This window comes from Artemia franciscana, chromosome 1 (assembly GCF_032884065.1).
Source record: "Artemia franciscana chromosome 1, ASM3288406v1, whole genome shotgun sequence".
Taxonomy (NCBI): Eukaryota; Metazoa; Arthropoda; class Branchiopoda; order Anostraca; family Artemiidae; genus Artemia; species Artemia franciscana.
This window is the reverse complement of record NC_088863.1, coordinates 7,147,611-7,175,145: the sequence shown is the minus strand read 5'-3', so window position 1 is coordinate 7,175,145 and position 27,535 is coordinate 7,147,611. Positions and strand designations below refer to the sequence as shown.

The following is a 27,535-nucleotide window of genomic DNA, read 5'->3' as shown; positions in this document are numbered from 1 at the left end:
AAAGCGTAATATTCAAATACCAGGCAATGCAGCAAAGCAAAATAACTAATTTCGTACATATGTACGAAATTATAAATACAGAATAGGTTAGGTAAGGTAACCTTACCTAACGAATTCTCTGAAATGGAGAATTCGAAGCGCAATATTCAAATACCAGACAATGCAGCAAAGCAAAATAACTAATTTCATACATATGTACGAAATTATAAATACAGAATAGGTTAGGTAACCTAACCTAACGAATTCTCTGAAATGGAGAATTCGAAGCGCAATATTCAAATACCAGACAATGCAGCAAAGCAAAATAACTAATTTCATACATATGTACGAAATTATGAATACAGAATAGGTTAGGTAACCTTACCTAACGAATTCTCCGAATTGTACGAAATTATAAATACAGAATAGGTTAGGTTAGGTAACCTAACCTAACGAATTCTCTGAAATGGAGAATTCGAAGCGCAATATTCAAATACCAGACAATGCAGCAAAGCAAACTAGCTAATTTTGTACATATGTACGAAATTATAAATACAGGTTAGGTAACCTTACCTAACGAATTCTCCGAATTGGAGAATTCGAAGCGCAATATTCAAAACCAGAAAATGCAGCAAAGCAAAATAACTAATTTCGTACATATGTACGAAATTTTAAATACAGAATAGGTAAGGTTAGGTAAACTTACCTAACGAATTCTTCGAATTGGAGAATTCGAAGCGCAATTTTCAAATACCAGACAATGCAGCAAAGCAAAATAAATAATTTCGTACATATGTACGAAATTATAAATACAGGTTAGGTTAGGTAGCCTAACCTAACGAATTCTCCGAATTGGAGAATTCGAAGCCCGATACTCAAAAACCAGACAATGCAGCAAAGCAAAATAACTAATTTCCTTATAACATCAGTTGAGAACTTGGGACTGCTAATATTTCTTGACAAAACTTTTGGACAAATAGAACACAAAAAATTTTTCTGTGACTCTGACTTGACCAATGAGCGCACTTATTATTTGGTTCCCTCAAGAGCCTCTCGGCTCCACAAACAATCCCTCAAATTTGTATGCCTTATTTTCATGCTGCGTTGTTTTTGTTTTTCATTTCCCGCCCAATTAATACGTTTCTGCGAATCATTCGCTAAAACTTTTTCCGTATACACCGTCCTAACAAACGCTGTTAGTTGAGAGTTTAGCTAACCTAGAATAGATGCAAACACACAACTCCACTAATTGTCTACATTAATCGTAAAACGGGGCTTATGGAAAAACATCGTTTTGCTTACCCCGACAACATTTATGATGATTTAATTGTGAAAGGGAGCACTTACTCTGCACGCAAACAAGTAGTCATCAATAAGGTCATCAATGTTGTTCAGTTTTTCTGAGGAGGTAGCAGCTTTCTTGATAAAATTCAGAGCCTCCTCATACTGATGTAATTTTTCAAATGTTCCAGCTAAATTTCGAAAACATCGCCATAAATCCTCTTGTATTTCTTTACTCTCAGAATTCTCATAACGCAGAAATATTTGTAAAGCCTGAAAAATAAATTACTAAAATTCTTCCCTAGTTCATACCTATGCCCTGATCTGGCCTAATTGTTTTATCTACAAATACTTGTGTAATTTAATCCAATTAATTAGTTTTATTAAAACTAATTATTAATTATTTAATTTATTATTTAATCTTTTTAATTATTAACCTATCTATTATTTATATTTTGCACTTTGATAAAATTTATACATACTATTTAAATTTATATATTTAAAAGAAAATTATATATATTTTACGTATGTTTTATTAGTTATTATCTAGTTTAATTATTATTTTTGTATAAAAAAACAAGCCTTTTCACTATCTTATTACCTTTTTTTACCGTCATTAATATGTTTTCGTTTAGACTGTAGATGGATAGGTATTGCAGTGTAAAAACTTGTTGTTTGAGAATCTCCCAATAATATTTTCCCAACTATTGAATTCTATTTCTTTTTTAATATTAAATCACCCACCCACGCGGAAAAAAAGTAATATCAAATTTACATAGTAATATTAGATTAATTAAATTTACATATAAAAAAAAATGTTTTACTAAATATGTTTTATTCTTTCTTATCTACAGTTTAATTACTATTTTTGTATCAAAAAACAAGCCACATAGCTACATCTCGCTGAAACAGGAAAACTATTAATCACCCTTTAAGAAATCCAAGACGACAAGGAATTCTAATAGAAATATTACAAGCGTTTAAAGATCAATAAAAATAATTGAATTCGCTTCATGGATACATTTTAATATTTGGAACAATTATGTAGAATTTGGATGAGTAAAAGCCAAATGCTAAAGGTTTTTATAGTGATATTAGCAGAATACAGCGTTTTGTTGTTCCCTAGCTAACCTATTCAGAAAAGGAAACTATAATAAATCCTTGAACCTAAACTTAGTAGAGGTATTAAGGTAAACAACGGCTTTCTGGGAAAACTTTTTTAGATATCTTGAAGAAAGTAGCATATCCACATAAGGGCGTATCCAGGATCTTTGTTCAAACAAGGGGGAGGGCTTTCATAGCGGGAGGATGTCATATCAAAATTGGTTTATATACACTGTTGTTACTTTTTTACGAGTCGGAAAACATTTTACGGGGGTTCAAAACCGTTCCCCCCCCCCTCTTGATTGTTCCTTGTCAAAAGTGAATAGAACTTCCAGAGTCAATACCAATCTTCGATGTTACTGGAAGTTTCCCTCGCATGAAAACTAGGAAGACAAAATTATAGAATACTGTACCAAAGAATTCACGCAGATAATGCGTTCTTTAATCAACTTGAAATTTAAGGAAAAAAACATTGAGGTTGAGCCACTCAAACTGGTTGAGCCACTCAACCAGGCTGCTTACTTGATTCCCGTGTTCCTTACATCCCGCGGAAACAAAATCACTGATACAGTACAATTGTGCATAATTTTTTGCGTACCAACGAAAAATACAAGACCCTAGATTAAAAATAAAAAGATTTTTAAAATTCAGGGGAAGTTTTCTCAATTTTTGTCTGTGAAAATACCCAGAACAGCCAATTTTCAGTGATAATACCACCAAAATGGTGTTTTTCAAATTTATAAGGGGAGCAGGGGGAATAAAAAAGAATATGAGGGGCAAATATAAGGACTTTGCAAATCATAGAATGAATCATGATTTTCTTCAAATATAGCTTTTATTTTATCGTTGGTTTAATGATATTTCCTCCTACTTTTGTTGCTTTCTGTTTTACTAATTCGTTTATTCGACTTTCATTTACTTTCATTACTTTACTAATTTTTAACTTACTTTCTACTTTATTTGTTTATTCTACTTTTGTTTCTTCGGTTCTCTATTTCTTTTCTTCTACTTACCATTGTTTCTATCAATTTTTATGTAAATGAGGACGGCCAACCAAGGTAGAATAAATTTATCCATTATTCTCGTCAATTTTTTTATACTGGTTTTCTTTATTATATCTTGTTATCATGTTCAGGTAGGCTATCTGAATCAGCATCGCAGAGTACGTCAAATCTATTTACTTTCTATTTTTCTATATTCAATATTTACTTTCAACTTTATTTCTTTATTCTACTTTTGTTCCTTTTGTTCTCAATTTCATTTCTTCAATTGTGTTGCGAGAGCAGAGCAACACTTTGGTTTTGTCTTTTTTTTTTTTTTTTTTTTTCTTTTTTTTTTCTCATGCTGCCGATGTCGGCTTATTCCTGGAAACTGGCAAGGGTCTAACCTGTGCGGTTTTTTACGGAAAGTGTGGACCTCAGGCCGGATTGATGAATACGGCATTACATTTTGGAAAGCTCCGCAGAACTCTTGCCTGGGGCCAAAAAGGATGGTTTTTGCTTGTCCACGAGCATTTGTTTTTTCGGACTTGGGATTGAGGTAGAGAAATGTTACCTGATATACCTCTTAAACTTTAAAAGTTCTGTCATTGCTAAAGAAATTGGAGCTTATCCTTTGCTCCTTTCTAAGTGGTGACGTTAGAAAGTTGGCCTACGGCAAAAAAAATCAACTTTTAAACTAAGACACATAGAATTTTTTTCGACTGCAATCCATAGCTCTTGATGAGCTGATCAAAGTATATGTCATCCAAGTTTTAGTACAAAAATTCCTTCATGAGATATACTAGTTTGAAAGTTTCAAGGGGTTGACAACTTCAGTAGTAGGGTACACAATGAAACCAAAAATAAGCCGATGCCAATTGTGAGACATGTAGGGGACTTGTAAGGAAAGGTAGGCTGTTAGCTCATAATCATCTTCGGCAGTAAGGGGTTAGCAAATTTTGCTATTTTGTGTACCTATTATTTGGTTCCAGTTTATTTGATGGTAAGACCGAGTTGGTTCCAGTGGTAAGACATGTAGGGGACTTGTAAGTAATAATCGTCTGTTAGGCTACAATCATCTTTAGTGAAGAGGGGTTTGTAACTTTTGCTAGTTGATGTAGCCTACCCATACTCCCTATAACCTTGAATTAAGTGTTTACTCAACGGGTACAAACTATAACGTAAAACAACGAGGCAGTTTCGTAATAATTAATATAGTGTCATATATGGTATTTTGATCCTGACAAATTTACGGATAGCTTTATCATACCAACTAGATTATATAAGATATTTTTCCAAGTCTTGATCCGTCTCGATGTCTACGAATGAAAAGGATAAAGTTCAACTGGCTGCAAAGTCAATTTAGTCCCTTCTTTCGATATTCTTTTGTTATTGTTGTTTTTTCAACGCTGAGGAATAGACTTTGATCATGTGATTACTAATCGCGTTCTTCTTTGAACATAACGTTTTAAAAGCTTCGATAGGCTGACAACTTCAGCGTTTAACCGATAGCAAAGAAACAAAACCAAAGTGTTGCTCTCGCAACACTTTATTCAGCGAAGCCGGACAAAGGTTGCCGCAACACTTCACGTTGCTCAGGCAACGTAGGTCTAGTTTATCGTTGTTTCTATCAAACTTTATGTTAATGAGGACGGTCAACGAAGGTAGAATACATTTATTCAGTATTCTCGTCAATTTTTTTTCATGCTGGTTGTCTTTACCCTAGTTATAATACTACTAACAATCCAGTCCAGCGCCAAGTCGCCTGAGACCAACAGAGCTACGCACTCTCCTCCTGCATCCCAACCAATTCAAAGCCTCCCTCTTTATACCCTCCCAAAAGATTCCTATTTCCCTTAAATCTTTCCTATATTACCATGTTCATGTATCTCAACCAGCATTGCAGAGTATGTCTAATCTGTTGCATGTACAAAATGAACTTACACGAATTCGATTAGTTGATTCCTAATATGAACTTGACTAGATGATGTAGTAATCTAAAGCCTTATAATTGTTTCCGATACCATATAAAAATATGTAATCTTATCAGAATTCAGACATCGAGGTAGTATCGAGAATAGATTCAAAGTGAATAAAATTTATTAAAAATGGCTTTATATAACGAATAATTTCTGTTCGTTTTAAGTTTTGATTTTTGCTCCTTACTTTTAGTTTAAAATAGTTGTTTGTTTTTTTTTATTAAATTTTCAGTAAGGATTTAGACAGAAAGAGATATTTTGTATTTATTGTTTTTATTTCTTTATCTATTGTTTTCTTGTTCGTTTTTTTCTTTTCATTATTTTTATTATTAAATATTTTACATATAATGTGTTGAAATGATTAATAGTTTAATATTTCAAAGCTTTGTTTCACTAAACTTGTTTGCTAATGGAAAGTATTAATCATGGTTTACTTATCTTCATGCCTAAAACAAAAGAGCAAAAACACAATTTTTGAAAATAATAGAAAGTGAAAAAATATCCTCTAGAATATTTGCATTCAATGGCCAAAATTTATAAAAAGGTTCATGAGAATCTTTCTGTTGGGCAGGGGGTGTCTGAAGCCTCATAAAGCGCATTTTTAGGCAAAACATTTTCTAACCTCAAGAGGTCCTTCAGATCAACATGGAAAGAGGTTTTACTCCCTAACCTATTTATTTATTTAATTTATAAACTTATCATAAAATTTTCTGCTTATTTAACACGGCTTGGGCGCAATAGTTCATTCTGGATGCAGGCATATGAAAGCAAAATTAAATTATACTGAAAAATTTAGAGTATATGGAAAAGTAAATAAGTCTCGACATTTTGGGGTACAGGCGTCGGAAAGCCCCTCAGCATAGGTATCACTCTGTGCCTCAGGATATTATCACCTCTTAAAAAGGCAAGAAAATGATACAAAAACATATTGAAGTCAAATATATAAGCTCTCCTAAATATTGAGGTCTCTTAACTTCCGTTCATTTGGAGAAATGCATTTAAACAAAGCGTTCGAGTTTAATATGGACTCTGAAGAGGTTACAACTCCCCTTTTATCCCAGAAACCTCTTGATTCTGAGATAAGATTGTACTGAACCGTTTACCTCCGTGTAATTATCTTTGAAGAAGATAATTACATCTTTGAAATTTCAGATCTCCTCACCCTGAAAATATAATTTACATATAATCATTCCCAAAACGAGTGTAATAACTATTTTTCGAAACCAGTTAGAAAGTGAAAAATATTCTTATATTAAACTTGTATTAAATTGTAAATCACAACTAGCAGGGACATACTTCATGCAAAGTTCGAGAAACTAGGACGATTAGAATAACCACAATACACAAAAATTCAAAAAAGATTTGTTTAATATCTTTAAAAAGTCAACACGAAATCATCAAGAATTTAAGGTTCAAGCGTTTCAATAAGAATTAAGGTCTATCTTGTCGGTAAAAAATAAAAGCTTCAAAGCTTTAACCATTAAATTCCTTGGTTAGCAAAATAAATACAAGAGTTTGAAGTTGCGGTCATTTCCAGAATAGATTCCAAACAGAATAAGCTAATTTTACAGCAATTTCATTATAGCCCGAAAAGAAAGGCCAATTTCTTGCAGCATATACCCTAAGAGATCACCAATATAGATACCTGAGCAACATACTACACAGGCAAACTCTGTCTATCTAACACAGTGCTCTAACAGCAAGCAATAAATTTACACCACAGAGCTACCCAAAAACATCTTGCAACAAGCATACCAGACATACCTATGTAATCCTTACACGTCAATCAAAAATGCGTGGGAGGTCATACTGGAAGCAGCACACCAATATAAAAATAGGCGGCACCTCCTTAATACTCAGGGTGCCTCAGGAGGCAAGGGCAGATATAAGGTATAAGGTAAGGTCGTCACTGCATAATGAGCTTCACCATAACAACCTCTATTTACTGTTGAAATTGGTTCTAATATATGAACACCGTGTTTAACAGACATCTTCATTTATATACGAACAACGAAGGATACTTCGCTGATAGTGAGGTCCTTCCATATTCATTTTAGAAAAAACACATGGCGAGTTAAATACTTCATATTATTAAGTCGTACAAAAATTGGATTTCTTCTGGGGACGGCTGCAATTTTAAAGACCGAGATCTTTTTTTCATTATCATAATGGTAACTCTGTCCTATGGTCTTTAGAGTAAGGTTTTATAAAAACTAGCATTAAAAGAGGCAACTTAAATGTTAAGTTGCCAACAAATTTTGGAAAGTTCTTTCTTCGAACTGTTCTTAGGGTTTGTAATGCCTGGATATAAATCAATTACATCCCACCACCCTTCCGACTCAAATATAAGCAAAAAAACAAATCAAAGTGCAAAATTTGTTCAAAGTGGGAAATCCCCCCGCTGCACCTCTCCCCAGCTGCGGTACTCGGGCCATCTGACCCAGTTGCCCCCCTCCCCCTTGGAACGACTCTGTTGCTACGTACCTTTTTGAAGTTTTCAACGGCTGATTCAATATCGTTCTTAGTTTCACAAACTAATCCAATGTTCATCACCGCTCTTCCAGTCATGCTATCTATTTCCACATCTTTTCCGCCCCTAAAATTTAATGAAGAATCATTGAATTACTGAATTTCAATGAATGTTAGTTAGGATTTTTTTTTATAATCCAAAATCAAACAAATATTCGAAATTCCTTCTAGGGGTGGTTACAGGTTAAACGTTTTTAGGTACTTATCGGTTATATAATAGACATTGTACAATTTCGATCGCGAATGACGTGAGCATGACACAAGAAAATGGTCAAGCAACTTCTTCATACCATATAATTAGCTTTGGTTTGGTTGCAAAATAAATTGTACCTATATTTTATTTAAGTATTTAGCTTGTGTTTTGGTTTGGTTTATGCAAACAAATTTGGGCTATATATTTACACAATAAGTAGGGGGGTGTAAAGCATAGCGTATGTTAAATACAGCAATGGTTAGTTTCCGTATTTAATATATGCCCTCACCCCCACCCCCATATTGTGCAAATATATAGCTCAAATTTGTTTCTAAACAATCATATATTCATCATATTTTGTATCATTTCATTAGCATTAATCAAACTTCACTTACAGATTGTCTATTATACAACCGATAAGTACCTTTTTTTCTATGCGTGTCCATGCATGGCCTTGAATTTTCGTATTTTTTTAACTATAGTAGAGTTCTTCAGCTTCATAAGGTAACACGTTAAACGATGGAGGAAAAGAAAAAAAGATTATAGGGTTTCGGGATTTATATAGGCTACTAACAAATTTTTCGTGTTTTTTCCTTATACCTTTTTTGCCACCAATTATCGGTAAAAACAATTCTGACATCCCTTTTCCAGCTATTTTTTGAAGATTTGAATATGATAACTTTGGAACAAAACTGCAATGTCTGAGCACTTTTCGATCCAAAACAGAAGCAAGAAATGGATTGGAGCAGCTTATGTCGCGCTTCCTGTTATTTCTTCCCTTTTCCTGCTACTTCTTGATGTTTTAGAGAAGACTTAACACACGTTTTAAAAACAATGAAACATCTAATCGTTTTTCGATCTATATCTGAAGTAGGTAAATGGACAGTACTAACTGATGTGGCGTGCTTAGTCAGGAAGTGAGTCATAAACATAAGTTTTGCAAAAATAATAAAAAAAAGGCACAAAACGTTTAAAATCACAACAACCTGCATAATGAGTGTAATGCCAAAAATAAAATAAATTTAAGCAATAAACTGTAAATTAATTAATGCATTGAAAAGAAGATTGCTAGAAAAGTCTTCGCCGATGTGGGAGTTGACCCCATGAGCAAGCGGTGGCTAGCCACATCCCTTAGATAGATTGGGCATACCAGGACTCGTTTATAGAGTTTCATTGTAAACTTTGCTGCTCAGGAAAGTAAAATAAATAAACAATGATTAATTAGACGCACTATTTACCTTCTCCCAAAAAGACAACAGCTATGTGGTTCTGATCAACCATAGGTCCAGGGAGGTTCTTCCAGTCAAGCATCTACTCAGGAAAGAGTCAATTCCCGGTATCGTTCATAATGTTTACACGCTTTTGGCATTTTTCAACTTTATCCCCCATCTCATCCGAGAAAAAAGATACTATATCCGAATGCTATTGAAAACTAATAGCGTTTTTGCTTCTCACAAATTTGCAACAAAATTTGCCACACATTCGGATACTATATCCGAATGCTATGGAAAACTAATAGCGTTTTTGCTTCTCATAAATTTGCAACACATTCGGATACTATATCCGAATGCTATTGAAAACTATGAGCGTTTTTGCTTCTCACAAATTTGCAACAAAATTTGCAACACATTCGGATACTATATCCGAATGCTATTGAAAACTAAGAGCATTTTTGCTTTTCACAAATTTGCAACACATTCGTATACTATATCCGAATGCTATTGAAAACTAATAGCGTTTTTACTTCTCACAAATTTGCAAAACATTCAGATACTATATCCGAATGATATTGAAAACTAAGAGTGTTTTTGCTTCTCACAAATTTGCAACACATTCGGATACTATATCCAAATGCTATTGAAAACTAAAAGCGTTTTTGCTTCTCACAAATTTGCAACACATTCGGATACTATATCCAAATGCTATTGAAAACTAAGAGCGTTTTTGCTTCTCACAAATTTGCAAAACATTCGGATACTATATCCAAATGCTATTGAAAACTAAGAGCGTTTTTGCTTCTCACAAATTTGCAACACATTCGGATACTATATCCGAACGCTATTGAAAACTAAGAGCGTTTTTGCTTCTCACAAATTTGCAACATAATTTGCAACTTATTCGGATACTATATCCGATTGCTATTGAAAACTAAGAGCGTTTTTGCTTCTCACAACTTTGCAACAAAATTTGCTATATATTCGGGTACTATATTCGAATGCTATTAAAAACTGAGAGCGTTTTTGCTTCTCACAAATTTGCAATACATTCGGATACTATATCCAAATGCTATTGAAAACTAATAGTGTTTTTGCTTCTCACAAATTTGCAACAAAATTTGCAACACATTCGGATACTATATCAAAATGCTATTGAAAACTAATAGTGTTTTTGCTTCTCACAAATTTGCAACACATTCGGATACTATATCCGAATGCTATTGAAAACTAAGAGCGTTTTGCTTCTCACAAATTTGCAACATAATTTGCAACACATTCGGATACTATATCCAAATGCTATTGAAAACTAAGAGCGTTTTTGCTTCTTACAAATTTGCAAAACATTCGGATACTATATCCAAATGCTATTGAAAACTAAGAGCGTTTTTGCTTCTCACAAATTTGCAACACATTCGGATACTATATCCGAACGCTATTGAAAACTAAGAGCGTTTTTGCTTCTCACAAATTTGCAACATAATTTGCAACTTATTCGGATACTATATCCGATTGCTATTGAAAACTAAGAGCGTTTTTGCTTCTCACAACTTTGCAACAAAATTTGCTATATATTCGGGTACTATATTCGAATGCTATTAAAAACTGAGAGCGTTTTTGCTTCTCACAAATTTGCAATACATTCGGATACTATATCCAAATGCTATTGAAAACTAATAGTGTTTTTGCTTCTCACAAATTTGCAACAAAATTTGCAACACATTCGGATACTATATCAAAATGCTATTGAAAACTAATAGTGTTTTTGCTTCTCACAAATTTGCAACACATTCGGATACTATATCCGAATGCTATTGAAAACTAAGAGCGTTTTTGCTTCTCACAAATTTGCAACATAATTTGCAACACATTCGGATACTATATCCAAATGGTATTGAAAACTAATTGTGTTTTTGCTTCTTACAAATTTGCAACAAAATTTGCTATGCATTCGGATACTACATTCGAATGCTATTGAAAACTAGGAGCGTTTTTGCTTCTCACAAATTTGCAACAAAATTTGCAACACATTCGGATACTATATCCAAATGCGATTGAAAACTAAGATTGTTTTTGCTTCTCATAAATTTGCAACGACATTGGTCACCCAAATATAAAATTTCCAACTATTTTCAGAAATCTAGAATTAAGACACACTGCACTTTGGAAAAGATACAAAAATGGGAGAAATTTCCCCTATTTTTATTTACCCCCTCCAGGATTTAGACTTTTTTGTATTTTTATGGGAAAAATCGAAAAAGATAAGGTTTGAAACAAATTTGTTTTTGTTTTTTTTTTCCGAAAGAGCAATATTTGATCAAAAATTATTACCAATATTGTTTACCAGAATGAAAACCTCAACAATAGTTTCCTTTGTTCACTTCAAATTCTAGTTAAAAATTTTTTTTTGTAAATCCTAACCTTAGTAATACAGAAACTTTCTCTAATATCCTAATGAACAGCGAACAGCGGGGTAGTTTCTTTGACAGGGAGTTTTTATTAACTAAGTAGTTTTAAAAACTGAACATACTGACCGTCAAACTGGTCTTTTTTCCACAAATTGAAAATACTTAGAGAGGGTTGGGTTGCTTAATTTCTTGGGAAAGATGAGGCGAAATGAAGACAGACACAAGAACTAGAGTTGCGGTGGCTGCTTTATATCTCCCAACTTTCTAATCTCAAGACTGAAACTGAAAAAAAAAACTCCTCATACAATAGTTGCTCATTTTACTGACAATAAGTGTCATAAAATCCTTTGTAAATAAGAGAAGAGGATTGTCTATGAGCCAAGGCACGCATGAACAAATTGTTGGACAACAACAATAACATTTTTTCATCCCCTATCATCTAAGGCCTGGGTTACATTTCCCATTTTTGAACCAAAGCTTGTTGCTAAGGCCTGCAAAGAAAGGAGAACGGCCACTGTATGGTCAGTTCTCCTATCTCCTCTTGGAATTAGCTGAAAAACCAAATAGAATATGAAACATGGCCATCAATTATGCAGCTTTCAAGGTTAAAACTGTCAACTTTCTTCATAGCTTCGTCCAAGAAGATGAACTTGGGGTGTATGTTTGGTACTATTGATCGGAATATCGACAGCATGTTTTTACGTTTCATGTTCCATTTTTCCTATGCTCTATAGCTACACGAACAGACCTATTTATCCATCTTATAGCCCTAAAATCTCTATGTTCAATGAATTTTTGGTAGATCTAGCCTCTCCATCATCTACAGCAAAGCCCAAACCTCAATTTATCCACACAAAATTCCTTTAAAATCACACATCGTGCATGAACAGAGACCTTCACTGAGACGTATCCCTTCAAAACCTTTTTTCTTTCGTCAATTTAATGACATTTAGCTCTTAGTGTCATATATTTTCTTCATCTTGATTTGAAAATAAATATCTATGTTCTATTTATATTTTTTTTTTTTTTTGTTCTGTACTATACTTTAAATTCTGTTCCCTGACTCCTTTTAATATGGCAAAAAAAACATAAAAATATATTTTGTGCCGCAGAGTAACTTTTTAGCGACACTTAATCCCTTAAAACTAATTTCAGCCTTCTCGACATTTTTCCTATCCCCTCCCTATATATTTAAATTTAATTAATATCGAAAATGATGACTACCTGAGCTTCGGCTTCAATCGAATTCACTGTCTTTAGTCATTTTGCCCCTAGCTGAGCTCAGTAGGACTAAGCCAGTGAAGAAACGTTAGAACTAAATTAGCAGAAGTGTTATTTAGGAAAATGCTTACCTTCGTCGACAAATTTCAGTAATTTCCATGCTTTGTTTGAAATATTGTTCAGCCAACCCTAACAATCGGTTTACCTCCAATTTTGGTAAATTAGATTCAACATTAGCCCACTGGTGATATGTCCTTCCAAGGGTAAATGTTGCTCTTGCCATTTCCAAGCGGTCACCAGACGCTTTAGCTTCATCTAAATATATATACGTATATTTTGGATAAATTTTGAGCACAAATATACATTAAATAAAACGACTATGTAAAACTTGCGAGACTGTTGACTAATATCGGTGAAAAAAAAATAACATTACTGAGCACAGGATATCGGAGGATTTCCCCGTGAATTTGGTCTGAAGGACACCTCCCGCGGAAAGATTGAAAAAACCGCTGAACAGAAACTTGCTTTTTTTCATTTTGACCCTAACAATCGATACAATTCAAAGAAAGTACGAAGAGCAATAGAAATGAGAAGAGCAATAGTAAGAGGATAAAACAGAGGAAAGTAATATAAAGAGGGAGTAATAGTAAAGAGGATAAGTAATAATAAGAGGAATAAATAGCAAGTAAGAAGAGCAATAGAAAATGATGAGCTCCGATAGAAATGTTCAAGTAGTAAAAATCGAAACATATGAAACTTAAGGTTTTCCAACTGACCATAATTTTGCTGTGTCATTTACATGTTTTCACATTTTTCTTGTCTCTGCAGAAATCCCCCTTCCTTAGAAATGATTTCTCAGAAATCCAAAAACACTGAAAATTTCCCCATGACAGTTCCCCCGAAACATCTCCTCATCCAAAATTAAGTTGGCAAAGAGAAAGCAATACCAATAAAAAGATTTCATATATTTTCATATTTTCTCCCCATTTGTTCCCTTTCCGGAATCAAAAATTAATCCTTATATCAATTATAATTATATTAATTATATATCACATATTATATATAAAAAAAAATAATCTTTATACGCATCATATCACCTTCAATGCTTTTTTTTCTGATACTATTTATATTTTTGGAAAAATGAAGAAGCTCTTAGGTGAAACTTAACAAACTGAAAAAAAAATTCACATTTTATTATTCATTTGACTAATAAATTTCAGAATTTAATTTGTTTGTTTTGAATCGGTAACACTAGAGTGTCTATGGCACTAGCGACGTTTGAAAAATATTATTTCAAAGATGAAACTGAGACTGGGGTGCCCCACCGGTAACTTTGTTTTTACTCGGTCAAAATATTTACCGAAATTAAAGCATTCAATTGTTCCAGTAATTGCACCGAAACCAAGCTTTAGAATTTGAAAGCTAGAAAATCGTTCTCTAGAGGGGGGATAGCTGATACCTTCTAGGCGAAATTAGTTCAACCCTTAGAGGAGGAGGAATTTTTTAAAGGAGTATGGGGTCTCAAAATAAAAAAATGCATTTTCGAGCCATTGATTTTTAGTTCTCTGAGGAGCGTCTTTTGAGCAGCCTTTGTAGTGAGGTTCGTCAGCTAGAGCTCCTAGAGGACGGAAGATCTGACCAGTAGATTCTGAACAATATATCAATATATGGGGTTTTTGACTAAAAATGTTTCCAAGCAAGATTAACCAAGCAAGATTAATCCTGAACTTATTCTGTTTTTAGGTGATGTTAACGTGACCTTAATGACAGAGGTAAATAAAACTAACAAAATTTTCTTCGATAGCAAACTTTTATTATAACTTGTCAGCAGAAAAACACAATTTTATTCTATTATAATTCGAAAACTATATTTAGTTTTAGTTTTTTAACTAGTTTTCCTTTCTAGGATCTTTCTTAATAGAGATACATGAAAAGAGTATTTCCTAAATTTAGGAAGCAGTGGAACTTTTCAAACAGTTCGTGGTAACGAACTGTAGTAAGGAGCGATCCGACTCAATAGTAACCGAACTACTAAAAAACGGAATTTCGATACCAATATAGATCAAAAAAATTTGATTTTAATGCTGTTTTTAAATATATAAGTTTCATAAAGTTTAGTTTTACCCATCAAAAGCTGCGAGCCTGAGAAAATTTGCCTTATTTTCGAAAAAAGGGGGAAACAAACCTAAAAGTCATAGAATCTTAATGAAAATCACATCATCAAATTCAGCATATCAGAAAACCCTACTGTAGAGGTTTCAAACACCTACCTCCAAAAATGTGAAACTTTGTATTTTTCACCAGAAGAAAGATCACGAATGTTTGTTTTTCTGTTTGTCTTTTTATCCAGGGGTAATCGTATTAAACCAGTGGTTCTAGAATGTCGCGATAGGGTTCATTTTGACGAAAATTAAGAGTTCTAGTGCCCTTTTCAAGTGACCAAAAGATTGGAGGGCAACTAGGCCTCCTCCCACGCTCATTTTTCCAAAAGTCACCAGATCAAAATTTGAACCAAAATTTGGACCAGATCAAAGATTGGAGGGCAACTAGGCCTCCTCCCATGCTCATTTTTTCCCAAAGTCACCAGATCAAAATTTGGAGCTAGCCATTATGCTCAGCATAATCGAAAAATCTAATAGATAAAAATCTAATCTCACTATATCTTTGAGAAAAACTTAATCCCCCACAGTCCCTGGGAGAAGGGCTGCAAGTTATGAACTTTGCCGATTGTTTACATATAGTATTGGTTATTGGGAAGTATACTGACGTTTTCAGGGGGGTATTTTCAGGTGGCAGGGGGTTGGGGAGGGAGGGTGCGTGAGAGAATCTTTCCATGGAGGAATTTTTAATGGCGGACGATAATTTCCATGAAGGGGGCGCTGGATTTTCCAGTAAGATTGAATTCTCATGTATTCTCATGAATTTTCCATGAGAAATTAAACAAAAAAACAAGTTTTTTCAACTGAAAGTAAGGAGCAACATTAAAACTTTAAACCAACATATATTATTACGTATACTAGGGGGTTCATCCCCTCCTAAATAACTCACTGTTTACGTTAAAGTATTTTTAGTAATTTCAAAATAGCTATTTATTCTAATTAATTGGCCTTTGTGATTTAGGAGTCATTCTTAAAAAATGGAACAAAGTTCGAACTTTAGTGTAAATTGCAAGGTATTGACGTGGGGGCAAACCCCCTCATAGACGTAATTAAAATATATGAATATCGAAGTTCATTACATAAGTTAATTTGTAAGTTACGCATATTTATTACTAAAACGTTTGTCAAACAGTTCGTGGTAACGAAATGTAGTAAGGAGCGACCCGGCTCAATAGTAAACAAAACTCTAAAAAACGGAATTTTGATGCTAAAAGATACATCAAAATAATCGAATTTTCATCTTGATTCTAAGTATACAAGTTTCATCAAATTTAATCTTTGTCACAAAAGTTACGAGCCTGAGAAAATTTGCCTTATTTTGGAAAATAGGGGTAAACACCCCTAAAAGTTAAAGAATCTTAACGAAAGTCACACCATCGCATTCAGCGTATCAGAGAACCCTGTGGCAAAAATTTCAAGCTCCTATCTACAAAAATGTGGAATTCCGTATTTTTTGCCAGAAGACAGATCACGGGTGCGTGTTTATTTGTTTTTTTTCTGTTTTTTTTTCCAGGGGTCACCGTATTGACCAAGTGGTCCTAGAATCTCGCAAGAGGGCTCATTCCAACGGAAATGAAAAGTTCTAGTGCCCTTTTTAAGTGACCAAAAAATTGGAGGGCACCTAGGCCCCCTCCCACGCTCATTTTTTCTCCAAAGTCAACGGATCAAAATTTTGAGATAGCCATTTTGTTCCGCATAGCCGAAAACCATAATAACTATGTCTTTTAATGACTCACTTCCCCACAGTCCCTGGGAGAGGGGCCGCAAGTTACAAACTTTGTCCAGTGTTTACATACAGTAATGGTTATTGGGAAGTGTACAGACGTTTTCTGGGGGATTTTTTTGGTTTGGGGGTGGGGTTGAGGGGATGGGGTTATGTGGGAGTATCTTTCCTTGGAGGAATATGTTATGGGAGAAGAGAAATTCAATGTAAAGGGTGCGGGATTTTCTAGCATTACTATAAAGAAAACAATGAAAAAATAAACATGAAAAAGTTTTTTCAATTGAAAGTAAGGAGTACCATTAAAACTTAAACGAACAGAGATTATTACGCATATGAGGGGTTCTAAAAATACTTTAGCATAAAGAGCGAGGTACTTAGGAGGAGATAAATACCTTGCTCTATATGCTAAAGTATTTTTAGTAATTTCCACTATTTATTCTACAGCCTTTCTGATTCAGGGGTCATTCTTAAAGAATTGGGACAAAACTTAAGATTTAGTGTGAAGAGCGAGGTATTAACGAGGGACAAGCCTCCTCATATACATAATAAAAAATGTAAGAATATAAAAGTTTGTCACGAAAGTTAATTCTTAAGTTACGTATATTTTTAATAATAAAAACTTTCGTTAAAAATCAAAAGTTCTAGTTGCCTTTTTAAGTAGCCGAAAAATTGGAGGACAACTAGGCCTCCTTCCCCACCCCTTATTTCTCAAAATCGTCTGATCAAAACTAAGAGAAAGACATTTAGCCAAAAAAAGAATTAATATGCAAATTTCATTTTAATAGTTTATGTCCGGAGAGACAAAATCAAAAACGCATTAATTCAAAAACGTTCAGAAATTAAATAAAAAACCTAGTTTTTTAAACTGAAAGTAAGGAGCGATATTAAAACTTAGAACGAACAGAAATTACTCCGTATATGAAATGGGTTGCCCCCTCCGTAATCCCTCGCTCTTTACGCTAAAGTTTGACTCTTTGCCACAATTATACTTTTTAAAACAATTAAAAAATTTATCGTAAAGAGCGAGGGATTGCGGAGGGGACAACCCATTTCATATACGGAGTAATTTCTGTTCGTTTTAAGTTTTAATATCGCTCCTTACTTTCAGTTTGAAAAACTAGTTTTTTTTTATTTAATAAATAAAATTAAGGTTATAGTGGCCTTTTTAAATAACCAAAAAAATTGGAGAGCAGCTTGGCCCCCTACCCGCCCCTTTTTTCTCAAAATCGTCCGATCAAAACTTTGAGAAAACCATTTAACCAAAAAAAAAACTAAAATTAATATACAAATTTCGTTCTAATTCAGGGGTCATTCTTAAAGAATTGGAACGAAATTTGAACTTTAGAGTAAAAAGTGACGTATTGACAAGGGGGAAAAACCCCCCATATAGGTAACAAAAACATACGAATATAGAAGTTCGGTATGTAAGTTAATTTGTAAGTTATGTATATTTATTTACTAATAAAAACGTTAGCAAATAAAATTAAAAATTCTAGCTGCCTTTTTAAGTAACCCATAGACTTGAAGGACAACTAGGCCCCCTCCCCGCCCCTTTTTCTTAAAATCTTCCGATAAAAACTTTGAGAAAGCCATTTAGCCAAAAAAGAGTAAAATTAATAAGCAAATTTCGTTTCAATAATTCATGTGCGGTGAGCCAAAATCAGAGCCTGCTTCGATTCAAAGAACAGAAATTATTCCGTATATGAAAGAAGTCTCCTCAGCGCTCCGCTCTTTACGCTAAAGTTTGACTCATTCTCACAACTCTACTTTTTAAAACAATAAAAACTTTTAAGTTTTAAGTTCTAATATCACTCCTTACTTCCAATAAAAAAAATATTCCTTTCATTTAATTTAGTGAAAACACAAAACGGGAATTTATTAAAGTCGAAGGGGCCATTAGTGGCTAATAGGTGCCTCAATGAAACGACATACCATGATACAATTAAAACTAGATTGACATATTGTCTATGTTGATACTTTCCGAATGGTCCTCATCCACCTGTGGAGCCCCGCAAGGCACTAAAAAAAATATTCCTTTCATTTAATTTAGTGAAAACACAAAACGGGAATTTATTAAAGTCGAAGGGGCCATTACTGGCTAATAGGTGCCTCAATGAAACGACATACCATGATACAATTAAAACTAGATTGACATATTGTCTATGTTGATACTTTCGAATGGTCCTCATCCACCTGTGGAGCCCCGCAAGGCACTAAAAAAAATATTCCTTTCATTTAATTTAGTGAAAACACAAAACGGGAATTTATTAAAGTCGAAGGGGCCATTAGTGGCTAATAGGTGCCTCAATGAAACGACATACCATGATACAATTAAAACTAGATTGACATATTGTCTATGTTGATACTTTCCGAATGGTCCTCATCCACCTGTGGAGTCCCGCAAGGCACTAAAAAAAATATTCCTTTCATTTAATTTAGTGAAAACACAAAACGGGAATTTATTAAAGTCGAAGGGGCCATTAGTGGCTAATAGGTGCCTCAATGAAACGACATACCATGATACAATTAAAACTAGATTGACATATTGTCTGTGTTGATACTTTAAATGAAAGAAAATTCCATTCTGTGCACTTCGCAACAGAAAATCATTGAAACGGTAGGATACAGGTAATATTCACCTTACCTTGAGTCTTAAACAGAAGAAATATTAATAATGTTAAAAAAATGCGTCAGGTAGATGTTTTATCGCTTTAGGTTGTTAATTTTGCCAATATTTAAATTTAGACTGTAAGTTGTTTTACTTGTTCCTTGCTATTTGCTTAGTAATATATTCTTATTACTTACATTACTTATGTGTGTCTCTGCTATGTAACAGGTTCCCATGTAACTTTTGCATTTCATGATTTATATTTATTTGGATATACAATAAACTATATAAATTATTATCAAACAGTTAAAACTGTGTTTTAAAACCCTAATTTGTTGGTTGTGGTCGAGTGAAGGGCTTAAGGTTTGGAATTCCTTTGTTTTTGGCGTAAAAAAAGACGTAAAAAAATCCAAGCAGGAATCGAACGCTTGATAATCTAATTTGAAGTGCAACCCTGTACAAACAGAACCACGCCTCTAACAATCTAATTTAATACTTTGGTGCTTGTAAGACTTTAATTCCGTAGCTTATTAAGAGGGCCTGTAGGAGAAATATGCAGGAGGTGTTACCGTTATCAAGTTACAAACTGTACATTGGAATTATCATTTATCTCCAGAAGAATGTACAAAGATACATAGGCAAGTCAGTCTATGCATAGGACAAGGAAATGATGAAACTAGTTTGAGATCCCGATAAGAGTAACTAGTTCCCGATAAGAAAACTAGATGAGATCCCTGTATGGACATTCATGGGGCTCTTATATATTAAAATGTCTGTTTAAATATCATACACTTCAACTAATTAACTCAAATCTCAAGGTTAAGAGCCTTATGACTTTATTTCAATGCAATTTTCCTATCTTAAACAATGTCCTACATGAATCTTGCGAATCAGCACTTTTTAGTGATAAATTCTATAATCTCCTATAATAACTAATTCTATAATATAACTTCTATATAACTATAATAACTGCTATAATTCTATGATAACTTTTTAGTGATAAATATAATAAATGTAATCCAAAACATGACAAAAAATATGACAAGCGCTTTTTTTCGAAATTGTAGCTGATGGTTAAACAACAAAAAAACCATTACACCCATTCCAATTTCTAAAATCACCAAGATAAAATGAAAGAAGAAAATGAAGATATGCATAACACATAATTTGAAACTCCCAAAAATAGTTAAAAATTGAAAGTTATAATCTCAAAATAATTTTTACCGTAGTTTTAATGCCTAACAGGTGAATCTAGCGAAGAAAAACACAGAGATATTTAAAGATTCAGTAGTGAAGGGTCAATCTATCTAAAGGCACGAACAGGGAGTGTGCAAATGGAGCTACTAGCCCAGAAAGACGTCATTAAACGCACCTGGTCTTACGCAATACTTTAGTGCACCTGTAACGGTATAGTAAACCTGTATGTTACGCAATAGGGTGTGTTTTCTAAGAGATGCAGGTGTTAATTACGTAATAGGGTTTGTTTACTTTTAGTTTTTACGTAATAGGGCCTGTTTTCTAAGAGATGCAGGTGTTAATTACTTAAAAAACCCATGAGGGGCCGGAACAAACCTTCAGAACCTTGCCAAATCAGGATTTCTTTGTTTGTTATATAATATAGAACGATTTCTAAGAGATACCGGTGCTTGTTACATAATAGAGAGCACCTGCTTGTTACATAATAGGAATTTAGCAAATGGTTTCTTGGGTTGTTACGTCATAGTTTATTTACTTCAGGATTTCTTTGGTTGCTACGCAATAGGACTTGTTAGAGTTCAGCCCCCCCCCCCACCTAATAAAGGTGCAAACGTAGACATTACATCATAGGGAGTGTTTTCTTCAAGACGTTTCAAGATATTTTCTAAGATATTTTTCAAGACGTTTCAAGACATTTTAAGACGTTTTTAAGACGTTTTTCTTCAAGATTTCTTTAGCTGTTACGTAATAAGGGAATGTTTACTTATGTTAAGGATAACGCATTCTCACATAACAAGTTAGAGGTCTAGACACGTGGGAAACAAATGGTTGTAAAGTAGGGGTAGCGCAGACGTAGGTGTTACATATTGATGGCACACCCATGAGATGTTGCGTTTGGGTAGTTTTAAATTCCTACTGAATTTGTTTAGGTACATGCACATGAGGGATATGCTCTCCCCTAAAAAACCTAAATTTTCGGAATTACAAGGATTATCGTTTAAAAAGTAAATATTTGTTTTTGCAACTGGCCCCCAACCAAAAAAGAATCTTTTATGTTTGTCTGTATGTGTTGAGTCTACCACTCTGTGCTGCACTGCCTGCAGCGCACGTGTCTAACCTGAAGGCAGACACGTGGGATGTCACTTAATGGCAGCGCAGACGTGGGTGTTACGTAATAACGGGACACATATGGGCGTTCCGTAACGTTTTCTTTGGGATTTAATTTTCTTCAGGATTTCATTTTTCTTTCAAGACATTTTTTTATTTGAATGTCTTTTTTTTTACTTTTATTGAGATTTCATTTTCTTTCAAGTCGTTTTTTTTCAGGAAACCTTTATAATCAAAACATTTTGTCCGCATCAGGATTCCAAAGGGATTTCCATCCAATAGAATGGGTCACTAGACAGCAGGACTATGAAAGCCTATTTAACCTTATTATTTGGCTAATACTTTCTACATTATAACCTATTCTACGCAATGAGATTCCCCTGCCCCACTTACTAAAATGATTTAATGAACCACAAGTTTTCCTATGGTTCCAATACTTGACATGCAGGGGAGAAAATCGATTACTAGAATTTAAATACATTGGATGTACACCAGCTAGTAAAGGTGATACCTTAGAGGGTATTATCAGATATTGTTGAAGGTTGTTCTTAGCGCCTTTTTAGTAGCAGTCTTTAACTCTATTGGAACCTGAATGTGCGATCAGAGATGAAATAAAAGTGAGAGCATCATTATGGCTAGAGTATCTATCGACCAGAGACAATACGGCAGACTGAAAGACTGTAATACCTCAGTGTAACTAGTGCGGATGTACGATAGTCTCCTCAAGTGGGTGGAAAAAGGTCACAGTTTTGTAGATCCTGGTGCCATAGATTTCCGAAAGGCATTTGATTTAATTAATGACATTGTAGCTGCCCTTAATCTCAAGCTAATGGGGGCTAAGAAAAAGATTCTTACGCTCGTGTTGGATTTTCTCAGTCAGAGGATGCATCGTGTGTTTGCTCTCTACGAAGGTGATAGTAATTCCGAATGGTCCTCATCCACCTGTGGAGCCCCGCAAGGCACTAAGCTTGCAGCTATTGTATTCTTGTCTGTAATTAACTTCTTCACAGCTGACTATGACGACTGCTACAAGTTCGTGGACGACCTAACAATTATCCTGAAATATTTAGTACAAAATGGAGTTGTGACGCCACAATTCAGTTCAAATTTTTTCAGTGTTTTCACAAAAGAGTTCGCGCAGCTAAATCTTGAGATTAATGTGAACAAGTCAAAGATAGTGCGCTTTAACCCGCTAAAAAGTGATGTTATGGAGCCAAATGTTTCATTCCTTCTAACAAACAGTATCAAGATCCTCAACTTTCTCCAGTGACTTCAGCTTTGCCGCAAATATTGAAAACGTGGTTAAAAGTGCAAACGCTAGTCTACAGACTTTAAACGGTATGCGTGGGTTCAGTGCGAACACAGAGAGTATTAAGTATGCATACATAGCGTAGGTCCGCCCCATTCTGGAATATGCGTGCCCTGTTTGGGTGCCCTCAGCACTTAGAACAGTGTATCTTTGTCAGGACCTTGAATCGGTTCAGAAGCGAGCGGTATCGATCATCTTGGGCCGCCGTGACATCCCCTTCAAAAAGGCTCTGGAAGTGCTAGGACTGCCGCCACTCCAAAACCGGTACGAAACTCTGATAATGAGTTTTGGAAAGTTCTTGCTTTCTAAATCTCAGCACCGTGACATTCTACCTGATCAACCTCTACCATCAAGAACGAGAAAGCAAGATAAGTTAGTTCCCGTTAAAGCAAGAACAAACCGATATGGTAATTCTTTCGTCCCGGTTTTCGTCAAAATGTATAATCAGAGTTAATATTTATAGTTTGATTTAAATTTACAAGTGTAGTTTGATTTTGTATATGTTGTAAAGAAACACAAATCAGCGATGGCTGTCAAGTTTTTGCTATTAAACCTGTCTACTAATACTACTACTAACTTCATACGTCACAAAAGTCTTTCTTTTCCTCTTCACTAAACAGAATTTTACACTTATATTAGAGGCCATATGGAAAAAGCATACCTATGTGCATAGACTACAAGATGCTTAAATTGCATTAGTAAAATATATTGATTATTCGTCCTAAAACAAGAAATCTAAAGAATGAAAGGTTTCTTGTACATACAACTTTCAATAATAAAAACGATATAAAATAATGAAATCACAAAAAAAGCAATTAACAATTAACAAATAAAAAAACAAAACGTGAAAGAACCTGAAATAAGCTAAAATATAAGCAAAACGAACAATGAATTAAACAAAAGTGGGAACCCTAGCAAGCAATTCCAGAGGGAGAAGGCTGTTATTACTGGTAAATTTAAGCAGCATTAAGAGATATTTCATAGAGGTCTTTATGAAAATGCATCGCTTTTATTGCTCTATTAGAAGCATCTACAAAAGAAAAGAGACATATTTCTCCATTAGGTTATTTCTGAGAGCCTTAATGAAAATACCCTGTTTCTTTAAGCGAAGACTATGCATATTCATGTCACAGTGACAATATGTTCCTGGCCCATCCTAGCAAGCAATTGAAGAGGGGGAGGGATGTTTTTAGTGGTGAATTTAGGCCATATTAAGAGATATATCAGAGGTCTTAATAAATTTACTTCGTTTCAATTGCTCTATTATATGAACCTGCCTGTTACATTCCACTGATTTAAATCTTGATACTAGCAAAATCACATTTTGAAAAATTACACACGCAAATGATGAAAACAGAGATACATTTTTACATTCGATTATTTCTGAGAGGTTTTAATGAAAATGCCACTTTTTATGCAGACTACGCCTATTCACACCAGCGTGACACTACGTGGCTGGCCCATCCTAGCAAGCAATTACAGGGGGAGGGTTGTTACTAAAGGTAAATTGAAGTCATATTAAGATATAATTATGAGGGGTCTTAATGAAAATGCCTCGTTTCTATTGCTATATTAGATGCACGTGCCAGTTATATTTAATTAATATTTTAGCACAATTTTTTTCAAACTTTTTCCCACAAAAAAAATTTGTAAACTACAAATGACCGTGTAAACTACCCTAGTTTACAAAATTGTAAACTACCCTATTGGCATTTTTGGCTCCTGTATCCATAGGGCAATTTTTGAGTGATGTATTTACTCCCAAACCACCCCCTGCATTGAATCATATTAAATCACCAGAGTTAATATGAAATAGGATTCTCACCGTTGTATCTTTTATGATGTTTTAGTGCATCTTCAAATTTTTCCTGTTCTAGGTAAACTTCACCAATGTTTCTTTCAGCAATTGCCATGCTAAGGGTGTCAGCGGAAATTTCACTAAGTTCTCTTTCTTCCTAAAAAGACAATAGCTATTAAAACAGTATAACGAAATAAAAATGAATAAATAACAGGAGAAACTTTTAATAAAGAAGGTTAAAAAACTAAGATTTTTAAATGCCCAATATTTTATCTTCAAGTCTAAGAGACTTATTTATAGAGTAAACTTATTATTAATAACAAACATCATAAGACAAAATATCTATTTTTCGAATATTTGTTACAGGCTAGGGCCGAAGTTGCAATAAATAATAGCTTACTATTAACCAGTATTAGAAAACAACAAATAATAGACATTGCTAAAGCTAACATTTTTATTTACAGCAAATCGAGGAAGATGCACAGGAGGGATGGGAATCTTTTACTACTTCTGTCATTCATAGCAACTTTCTGCAATACAAAGCCACCTAAGGAAATCACGGCTACGCACACTACTATTCCACCCGAATCTACTCAAAGCTTTACATCCTACCCCTCTCAAGAGATTCCAAATGTATTGCAGAAACAACGCTTTGGTGTTGTCATTTTTTTCCCCAGTCAGTCGATTTCAGCTTTTTTTTTTCTAGAAAAATTCTTACCTCCACGGTTTTAGCCAAAAGTTTATACCCCATGCCAGATTGATGAATATGACATTACATTATGGAAGACTGTGCATATTTATAGATATGAGGCTGTCCTAGCCGATTGGTTGGCGTGCTAGACCTGAATTCATTTGTTTCTAAGAATGGGGGTTTGAGCCCTAGTGTAGCTGGTTACTAAACATGGAACAGGGTTTCAGTGGCGTAACTCTGTATGCTGAACTAGAGTACACCCATCTTTAAATAGGTACCTGATGAAAACTAGGGAAGGTAAACAGGACAGATGTGCAAAATTACAGGATGGCTGACCCCCCGCCTCTCGTCGTATTTTATGGCTGAACCATGCACACCATGAAACAGATATCAGCACTACCAAGAGGGGTTGTAAAGTTCAACAGCGTATAATTCACCTTTCTTATATAAGTGTTTATTAAAAAACTAGCTGTTGGGGTGGCGCTTCGCGCCACCCCAACACCTAGCTGGTGGGGGCGCTTCGCGCCCCCCAAGCCCTCCCGCACGCGTAAGTCGTTACGCGCCATATTAGTTACGCGCCATTGTAGCTGTGTCCCTATGTCCCACCTGTGAATATAGATGATACATATACATATGTTTTTAACTACGTAAAACTTGCAAATATACAACATTCTTTGCTGTCCCATTGTCTGTGCATATAAATAGATTGTCAGGTTTACCGACTCTTGAACATGCAACATATAATGGTCCATGGGAAAACAATCCGTATTCAGATCTATACCTCATGATTCTAATGATTGCCCTTGAGCTTTGTTGATGGTGATTGCTAATCGACCATTCCTTGTGTCGCCGTCGTCATTTATATATCCCCCTGTGCCCCCCGGCGTCCCCGTTGTAGTTGTGTCCCTGTGTCCCGGTCGTCATTTATATTCCCTGTGTCCCGGTCGTCATTTGTGTCCCGGTGTCCCGGTCTGTATATACATTCGTTTTTGAATTGGTCTTTTTTTTAGTTTTTAGTTTTTTACCTTTTTTTAGTTTTTTTAGTTATACCTCATGATTCTAATGATTGCCCTTGAGCTTTGTTGATGGTGATTGCTAATCGAACATTCCCTGTGTCCCCGTCGTCATTTATATATCCCCCTGTGCCCCCCGGCGTCCCCGTTGTAGTTGTGTCCCTGTGTCCCGGTCGTCGTTTATATTCCCTGTGTCCCGGTTGTTATTTGTATCCCGGTGTCCCGGTCTGTATATACATTCGTTTTTTAAATGGTATATGATGAAAAAAAATTTTGTATTTTTCCCCTTTTTTCTTTTTAGTTTTTTTTTGGTTTTTACTTTTTTTTTAGTTTTTTTAGTTTTTTTCTTTTTAATTTTTTAATTTTTATTTTTTTTTAGTTTTGTTTTTCTCCTTTATTTTTCATTTTTTTTTCCTTTTTTTAGTTTTTTTTCTTTTTTAGTTTTTTAGCTTTTTTAGTTTTTTTATTAGTTTTTAGTTTTTTTTTTCTTTTTAGTTTTTTTTTTAGTTTTTACCTTTTTTTAGTTTTTTTAGTTTTTTTTTTACTTATGTCATGGTCGTTATTTATACTCCCTGTGTCCCGGTCGTCATTTGTGTCCCTGTACTTTGTTGATGGTGATTGCTAATCGAACATTCCTTGTGTCCCGGTCGCTTTCTCTTTGAGTGTCCCGGTCGTCATTTATATTCCCTATGTGCCGGTGTCCCGGTCGTCATTTGTGTCCCGATGTCCCGGTCTGTAATTTCGTCAGTCGAAAACATGACGTCAGTCGACACACAAACATGACGTCACTCGACAGACACACACACACACAGACAACTTATTTTTATATATATAGATTAATCTTAGTAGCCTACAAGAAAAACGGTAGCGTTTTAGGGAATCAGATAACGGAATAAAATATGACATCATACCCCGAAAAGTAACTTTTCGAAAGATAAAGTTCTTATGTTTCAATTCAAAAATTTGAAGTTCCTTGTCAATTGTATGCCAATTTTCAGAGAAAATTGTAGAGACGTTACTTCTTTTGCAACTTTTTCTCCAG

The 27,535-nt window shown here is 34.4% G+C and overlaps 1 protein-coding gene across 1 annotated transcript in view; it reads right to left on the bottom strand.

The window, feature by feature from the left end:
* Positions 1-1,287: 1,287 nt before the first annotated feature.
* The window catches only part of LOC136024954 (tonsoku-like protein), a 36,460-nt gene continuing 10,212 nt past the window's right edge, over positions 1,288-27,535 (bottom strand). The window contains exons 3-6 of the mRNA XM_065700553.1: positions 24,817-24,946; positions 13,020-13,203; positions 7,808-7,919; positions 1,288-1,533 (exon numbers count right to left, since the gene is read on the bottom strand). Of these exons, the coding sequence (XP_065556625.1) occupies positions 1,303-1,533; positions 7,808-7,919; positions 13,020-13,203; positions 24,817-24,946 (657 nt within the window). The 3' untranslated portion in view covers positions 1,288-1,302. The remainder of the gene's footprint in view (positions 1,534-7,807; positions 7,920-13,019; positions 13,204-24,816; positions 24,947-27,535) is intronic.